The 8,933-nt window shown below is 38.6% G+C and overlaps 1 protein-coding gene across 1 annotated transcript in view; it reads left to right on the top strand.

Moving 5' to 3' along the window:
• The window catches only part of LUZP2 (leucine zipper protein 2), a 211,625-nt gene extending 202,954 nt beyond the window's left edge, over positions 1–8,671 (top strand). Inside the window, exons 11-12 of the mRNA XM_054201466.1 lie at positions 7,323–7,400; positions 8,089–8,671. Of these exons, the coding sequence (XP_054057441.1) occupies positions 7,323–7,400; positions 8,089–8,193 (183 nt within the window). The 3' untranslated portion in view covers positions 8,194–8,671. The remainder of the gene's footprint in view (positions 1–7,322; positions 7,401–8,088) is intronic.
• Positions 8,672–8,933: the final 262 nt, after the last annotated feature.

Below are 8,933 nucleotides of genomic sequence, written 5' to 3' on the forward strand. Positions count from 1 at the left end.
GGTAGATGAACAAATCATCATGCTCCTTATGCCCATAGCAGCCCTAGTGCTTTGGGGAGCTGAGGAGACTGACTCGCGACAGTAGGAATGACACGGCCGAGTACCACTTTCGTTGAGACATCTAGTTTGTCTGTTGACCTAATCGTGCCATCCTTTTCTGGTTTAGTTTCTTCAGAGCTAGGTGAGTCCTTGATTCTCCGTCGTACTCCACAAACATCCCACATTTCCGCTTCAGTGCCCGCTGAAGCCAGCAGGAGGGCTGTAGTGAGGAGAAGGAAGCTGAAGCTGCAACATTTGGTCTACTAAATCTGTATGACACCCTTTAGCAGGGGCGGAAATATTTTCTAACTGTAAAAGCTGAGTATAATATCACTTACTCAAACTTCCTGATTTCTGGTCCACTTGTGATACGTCGGGTAATTATTTGAGCAATAAAGCCAGTTATCATTCACTGCGCCGATGCAGTGGAATACCTTTTTAGTTACATTGTTCAGCAGCTTGCAGATCAAATTGCATAGCTTAATAGCCAAGGGACATGCTGAATTTTAACTGTTTTTTTGAAAATTCTTTTTAAATGAAGATGCACACTTGGCTGATCCTTTATGGTTGATACATCCAGCTGCGAACCTCTCCAGCTCCGCTGTATAATTCGCTAGGTGAACTGAATACCACAACTTCTGAAATTTTGCATACTTTACTGATCAAGCTGCATATTTTATAAGCAGAATTTCACACAAATATACTTCGTTAACCGAACTGCACACTAAACTGATAAAGGCAGCACAGTATTTCAAAACACATCCCCCCCTCAATTTTCCTATCCCGTTACATTTCCCACTTAGTGCTCTTGATATTTTTTTCCCTCTTGTATATACAAAATGCATTGCTTAAGGCAAAATGCACTTGTGTGAAAATTTTATTTTACAAATAAGAATAGATTATTAACACGCTTCTTAAAGTTTATGTAGAGCAAGTAAAGAGCGGTCAGCATCACTAAATTTGGTCTAATTATTTCTCTAACACAGAGAAGAAAATGGTAAGACTTCTCTTTTATTTAGTTATAAAAATTGTAAATGTTGGCCAAGATAAATATTAAGACATTAAGAACAAACTACGCAATTTGAAAAGAGCTAATAACAGTGAAAACAGTGAAATGGCATGGCCAACAACTATGAAACATGCTTGAATAAAAGTATCCGGAATTTCTTTTTCCTAAAGGCTTTTCATTGGTAAAGGTTTAGCTTTCGCTACTTGGAATTCTGACTGGTGTGTGCTACAACCTTTAAAGTTGAGTGTTCAAACATTAGATCCTTCTTGGCGTTTTACGATAAAAATACAGCATATGCAATTTAATGAATATAATGTTTGTCTTACAAATACGCCCGTATTTACAAAACGCATGGCAGACATACTGGAAATATCAGTGAGAACACCTTAACGGTAAGGAAAGAATGCTTCCGCAAATAAAATATAGAGATTATTCTGTAAAATCAGTATTTTCATGGGTGAAATTACAGGATCTGTCACTAATGGCTAGATACAACACATTAAATTATTACAATTTTTATTAAAATAAGGAAATATTAGGGAGAGGGAGGAAAAGAGAGAAGGCAGGACCCTAAGTTTCAGACAAATGCATCTTTCTCTTATTTCATTGCTCTGAATCATAAAACTACTTCAAGGACTAGTCATCATTTACTTAATAACCATGTACTTGGATAAATAGTGGCTGTGATTACAAGTGGTGAGGGTTTGCTTCTTCAATCTAGAAAAAGGGGGTTGCTTGTGTGGGCAGATGCTCATGAAGCTAGGCCGAACTGTACTTGTTTGAGAAGCCTTTAGGAACCACAGGAAATCTCAACAGCAGAATCCCTCTTCGTCACTGATGAACCTACACACGGGACAGTTGCAGTTAATGTTCTACTAAACGTTAAGCTCAGCTGGGTGAGGAAAACAATGAAACGGCCCAAAAGTGCCTTCCAACCTGGTGATGCAAGAATTGTTTGTGGCAGATGAACAGAGCGAATACTATACGTGGATCTCCAAAACACCCATTTAAAGTATAACAAGAAATTGGAAAATGGAGAATTTAGTGTTAAAATGCATTTTTGGCTTGCTTTGTGTTTTAGATGCCTGTACATCACATTCGGCTTTTGTGAAATAATTGGAATTGCAGCAGTGTAGTTTGCCATCCCCGTTCCCTTTGAAACTGCCACCCTCAGGCTCCTTAAAGGCAGGCAGAAGATAGCACGGAAGGCAGTTAAGGATAAACTGCCCTTTTTGTTCTAAAGGCCAACGGCAGAAAATAGACTTAAGTAATTCAGTTAGAATTTGGGAACGTTGTTAGCTTTTTTGCTGTTAGTTTCATAAACACAAACCTGTACGCTGAAGTATTTTTATCACAATCTTGCCTTAAAAGTCATCTTTTCACCATGCTAACAATAATTTGCACTCTTAAGAATGTTGCAAGGTTTTGGCCGCTATTTTTCTGCTAGATCAAAGCATGTGTGTTGAATTATCTTCTCCTTACTTTACAGCTTCCCAGGTATTTAGTCTTGTCCACGTTTGCCGTGGCCTCTGCCTTTTAATTCGTATTTTTTATCCGCCTGTCACTTCAGGCACAAACAAGAAAATAACCAGCGTTATTACATTGTATTATTACTACGCTCCTGGATCCCTGAAAACACATTAGCTAAGGGACAGAGGGCAATCATCTAGATACGATGCCTTCATTTCCCCTGGGTATTAGAAATTTTTCTTTTTTTGTTGGTTTTTTTTTTGTTTTAATTTTTAGTATGTAGCTTAAGAGCCTTGCTGAACTTCTCTGGAAGCACTAAGAAGGGGGACAGGCAAAAAATTATTTCATATTATGAAATACCAATGGAGATTATGTGCAGACAAAACTCTTTCATCCTCTGCACGATGTTCCCGCTCCTCTCCATACAGCTGTCTGCACGACAGCTGGGGAAACAGCCCGTGTTGTGAAATGTCATGTTACACTTGGCATGAAAACCAGAGCATCCTTGAAGTATTGCTGACAAGGTCTCCGGAGAGAGAGAAGGTACTGCCTTCCAGTACCTACAGGGGCTACAGGAGAGATGGGGAGGGACTCTTGATCAGGGAGTGTAATGATAGGACAAGGGGTAATGGTTTTAAAATGAAAGAGGGGAGATTTAGATTAGATATCAGGAAGAAATCCTTTCCTGTGAGGGTGGTGAGGCACTGGCCCAGGTTGCCCAGAGAAGCTGTGGCTGCCCCATCCCTGGAGGTGTTCAAGGCCAGGCTGGATGGGGCTTTGAGCAGCCTGGTCTGGTGGGAGGTGTCCCTGCCCAGGGCAGGGGGTGGCACTAGATGATCTTTAAGGTCCCTTCCAACCCAAACCATTCTATGATTTCGAATTTCAACCTGCTCTGTTGTGATGGTGCGAGAGGAGTCAATGGAGTTACATTAAACTAACAAGAATGACTTGAGATCTTTTTTCTGGGACTTATTGCCTTTTTTTTTTTTTTTTTTACCTTCAGGATATTGGTTCTACTTGGATGTTTTTAGTCTTTTGTTATAGTCTTAGCACTTTCTTAACTTTTCTAGTAATCATTGAAAAAAGTGTTCGTTCTTTGGAAGAAAATCAGTTGATCTTCTCTGAGAGAAACGGGGAAAGCTGTGTTTTGCCCAGGTGTCTGTATCTCTGCACAAGCGTACGTTGAGTGGGGTATTGTTTTGTACTGGGCTTCCTCCTCACTGGTGGTACAAGGCATGAAGGGAACGAGTTACAAAGGGTAAGGGTGTGCTGCTCTGTTCCGTGGCGTTTATGCGTGAGCTGGAAACGTAACCATCCTGCTTGGAGGCTTTCACAGTTGGCATCTTCCTGTTCCTCCCCCCTTCCTCACCCTCGCGTCTCCGAACAGGGCGGCAGGAATGCCCACTCTTGTGGGAGAAACGCACGGCTACGAGTTCGCCCTCACCTCCCTGATACGCTGAAATCTCAATGCAAAGCTTGGCAAAGTCCCAGCAGCTCTTCCAGCCAGCGCTTTTCTAAAATCTCGTCTTCGTGAAACAGTAAAACCATGCTGACAACATTTCAACCCCTTTATTTTCCAAAAGCAATTATTTTTGCTAGTTTCCACCATGTCTAGCTCTCCTTCTGTATTTCTGTAATTAGTGTACCTCTCACAGGAGTGACTCTGACAGAAAAAGAGGCTCGCACAGAAGAGCAAACACAACAGTCTTTCCACCACTTGGCATAGAGGGAACTAGCAAATAAAAAAAATTTTAAAATTAATATTTGGCTTTTTCTGTCTGTGCGTCACTCATGGCTGCGAAAGGTACTGCGGTGCATTGGTTTTATATTTCCCCGTTTGTCTGAGGTGGTCTTTAGCTGAGGGAAATGGTGTGTAAAGGGCGTGTGTGTTCGCATATGCGTGTGTTTGTATATAGGCGTGAGGGTATATACCTGGGGGAGTCAGTTCAGGTTGTGCTAAACCCAGTTGACAGTGACAGCAGAAGAGGCTGTTGCACCCACCTGTCTCAGCTTTAGGAACTGACCTGGGGTAAGGGCGAGAGCGGGAGGACGCACGCAGCTCATCCACAGTGACTGGTTCCCGTTCCGCCTATCGAGCTGCTCTTGACCGATGGCGTATTGAAAGTCATCGCCGTTGTTCGACCGGTAATTTATTTGTTAATGATACACAAGGCTTCACTGTGACAAGGAATCATTAATGAACGCTTTATGCTTTAGCAACATAAAGACATAGGAGTTGCTTTGTTTAGAAAAACGTCCCTTTCCGCTGCCTTTCTCCAGCAGCGATCCATATGGTGTGTTACTACAAAGGAAAGCAGCTGTGAGTGAAAAAATATGAAATACTCCAGACATAAATCTTCACTTCTGTTTTCCTACCGAGATGGTCTATGAAAACCATGTGAAAGATTAGTCACTTATAAAGCTTTTTTTTATCATTAGCTTTTATTTTCTCTAAGTCAACTTTTTTTTTTTCCTTCATTTGTATATGTCTTAAATGGTTGACCTGTATTTTTATTAATTTAAACTAATATTTTTGGATTCCTGTCTCCTATGTATTGCCTTGGTGAAATAGGTTAGAGTACAATACAGTTAGAGTAAATTACGGATCTGTAAATGATTTCATATTTCGTTAGTGTTATTCTGTCCTCTTTGTTACACAACCTGAAATGCTGCTCCTTTTTTGACCCGTAACATCTTTTGTCCTCAAGCTGCTCACCTAGGAGTCTCTGAAACCATCAAATTTTTCTAAACATTACTAAGCTCAAAGCATTTTATTTTTAATCTAGCTCCTATTTTAAATAGGAGTTCTGCCAGGACGACACTTTCAAGCTTTGAAGTATTAAAAATTTATTTAAAATTTCTACTCTTTGCCATCTCACTCTTTAGTCTTTATGTAGAACATAAACCATCTGTTACTTCATTTTTTTCATAAAAGGAGGATTATGTGCTTTGTCAATGGGGTTTTTTTTTAATCAATACTACACTGATTATTCCCTATTATGTAATATTAATCCAACTTTTATTAACTATGGGAAAAATTTGAAAAAGAGTCCCCACCACCAATCACTTCAATTGCACCATCTCAGGGGCTCATTTCAGTAGCTTTGACAGGACTAAAACCCCCCTGAAGTACTGTAAAACCCTTGGCAGTACCACTGTCTCTCTAGAAGCTTTGAGGAGGGAGGCAGCCGTCTCCTCTCCAAGTAGTTTTCTTAATAACACGTTTCATTTTCGTACTCACACCTGTTCGTCGATCAACTTTGTTGCAGGCAAGGGACTGGCAGAATTTCTCAAGTGCAAAAACTTAATGGATTTTCCTCCCCCTTGTCAATCTCTTACTTTTTAATTAACTTCAGTCTAATGTCATTTGTACTGAAAGGATATTTAGACAATTTCTTGATATTTAATTTACGCGTTAGGGTATTTATTTTCAGTGTTCTCTGCTGAGTGAGGTAATTTTTATCATGTCGCGACTTAAGCTGCTAAAGGATGAATTGAGATTTACTTTCCATTTTCTTAAGAAAGTCTGTCCAAAAAAATGCCTCAAAACATAGCACTTAGAGATTTCTTTTTCTCTTTTTGTTCATGATTCCTTTGCTGTCCTACAGACAAATAGTTTATTCTACCCTAGACCAATGTTATCAACCATAATATTAAAAAAAAAAAAAAAAAAGCTGCAGAAATGCCAGCAAACCTTGCAGTTGACATTATTGCGAGTTTCTTGTTGAAGGGACGTTTGCATTCTTATTCCTATGAGCAAAGCTCATGTCCATATACTAATGATTTTTTCACCTTTTTTCGTTAATATGTTGGATTATGCCTGATGTGTAAAAATATTCTACCCAGGCTTGACTTAGCTTAAGAAATCTTCAAGGGCTTATGCTAAACAGTTACATTAAAATTTAAAATAATATTACTGTTATGTTGGAAAGAGTCTTGATGACTTAAACCTCCCCCCCTTATTTATTTTCACTCCCTTTAAATGTATCAGTTTTAATAGCAAAATAAGTAGAGAAATTCCAATGTGAACACATTTTAAACTAATGACCAAAGATTATCGATATTTTACTGTATTTCACATCTTAATTTCTTCACCTATGGCATCATTAATCCCACTCCCGAAGGGCCCTTAATTTAATTACAGCAGAAATTTCAGTGCTGGGTAAATCTCTATTTAAGACTCATAACACGAGATCTCTTTGGTTCAAAAATCTACGGTGTAATTAATTTTATTTATGCTGCTCGACTCTGTTTTCCCTGATATTAAAAAGCATATTGGCAAAGAAAATTACATTATTGCTGGAATAAAATGACAGTGATGAAGACTCCGTACAAGCTTTTCTGTACCTTGAGAGTCATCTGACTTCCCCAGCCAGGGAATTATTATACCTAAGAGACCTGGCAGTTTAGGCAATAGACTCTTAATAGAGAAGTCCCAACTTGTAATAATAGTTTTCAGCTGTTTGTTACTATTTCCTCACTCGTAACAGACAATTATAATTACTTATCTGTTCCCTGGGACCACTGTAGGAATAAACTTCATTATCTGTGATGAGATTTAAACATGAGAAAAAAAAGCGCTAGGTAAGTGTTAAGTTGTTAAACTTGCCTCCAAATTAGACCATTATAGGGAAGATGGGAGCATGGGATTTACTTAGCTATGAAAATTTTGTTTTGTTGTATTTCATCAACTAGGCTAAAAAAATCCTGATTTTTGGGTGGTTTGTTTTTTTTTTTTTTGGAAACCCATAAATATTTTAGGAAAAAAATCCGAAGTAGTTATCTCTGACATTTGTGTTGGCAGGTTGGCAAGACATGTGTGGGGAATCGCAATAATTCAACATCTCGTTTGAAGACAGCAGAAGCAGAGACAAGCTTTCAGGTATTCTGTTTCTGAGTAATTCCTGGGGTTTTATTGAAAGGTCTTGTAAAGCATGCAATTACTTGAAGTATATTTACACATTCTACGCTACCGCTTTTGAAACGGAACCGCTTACTCAGTTCAGACTTTGACTGTACCTGATTGCAATTCGGCTGTTCAAATGGCTTCTGGTTGGTAGCAATTTGCAAAACCATTTAATACTTGAAGAACTGGCTTCTCCTAGTAGTCAAATGACTTAATTTAATAATATGATGTCCATAGCCCTGGGAACGGGAGACGGGAGAGATTTCCAAAATGATTACACGTCTGCAATTAAGTGAAGCTGTATGCAGCCACGTTACCAACAGAAAAGTCTGAAGCAAGTTGTACATCTGAGCTCTTCATTTGATAGACCAAGAGAAAAAGATAGAAATCGCCATGATTATAAAGCAGCTTCAGACTTGTATGGTTTTGCAATGTCAAGGATTGTTAAATAAGCTTTATTTAGTAGAGATAAGAATCCTTCTGGAGATGCAGCTGATGGATATAATATTCTGTTATAGTAGTTTAAAACTGCTACGTCAGTTTAACAGAAATACAGCTCTGCCTGCACTATTGCCATGGATTTTTAACATACTTTTTTATTTGCTTCTGTGTGTGCGTATCATGTGTGCAATGCTTACGCTGATGCTGTCTTCACCTTCAACAGAAGTTGCGCAACCCTCCGTGGACTAAACCCGAAGATAAAAAATCACCTGAAAGAAATGAGAAAAAATACGAAGAGTCTGTTAGTACAAAAGAAAAAAAACTCTAAGCGCTGCTAATCTGCATTAAAGATGCCCATCCATTGCGTCCATCTTCATATTCTTTTTAGTCCAGAGGCATGAAATGTACCAGGTTTCTAAAGCATGCATTTTTCACTATTTTATGAATGTTTGTAAATTAGTCTAGAATAGACCAATTAGTACCTTTCAGCAATAATCCAAAATGGATGTTTGAAGAATTGCTTTGTAATACAGTCTGGTTTCTGAACTATTGTTCTACCTGATCAGTAACCGCATACTATAAATTATTTTCTTTGTAACAGCAGCCATTCTCAAGTATTTTCTCAGTGTGTTCTATTTCATGTACCTTTATAGCAGTCTAGGTTTTAAATCAAATTAAGAATTAAGGGGCAGTTAATGTGGGAAAAAAAATAAATCTGTGTAAACGTAGTTGAAGTACAATACAACTTATAAGAGCAAGCGTTATAAAAATGGAACAGTGGGGGTCCGTGTATACTTACCTTTCAGTAATGCCATTTCAAATCTGCTTACTTAAACAATAAAAGATGTTTGTTTGGTTGGTTTTTTTCTAACTGCTATCACAAGTGGTCCATTTTTGAGCACTGACAGAAATGCAGAGTTAAAAGGGATGGAGACAGAGAGAGTCATGGCTTTTAGGATTCAAGCAAAAATTGTCGCAGCGGGAACTGGGTTAAAATTTTATAGCTTGGGTACCAGTCATGGGAAGTCAGTTCCATCCCTTATATTTGTGCTGACTTCAACAGGACAC

The sequence above is a fragment of the Rissa tridactyla genome, chromosome 4 (assembly GCF_028500815.1).
Source record: "Rissa tridactyla isolate bRisTri1 chromosome 4, bRisTri1.patW.cur.20221130, whole genome shotgun sequence".
NCBI classification, from domain to species: Eukaryota; Metazoa; Chordata; class Aves; order Charadriiformes; family Laridae; genus Rissa; species Rissa tridactyla.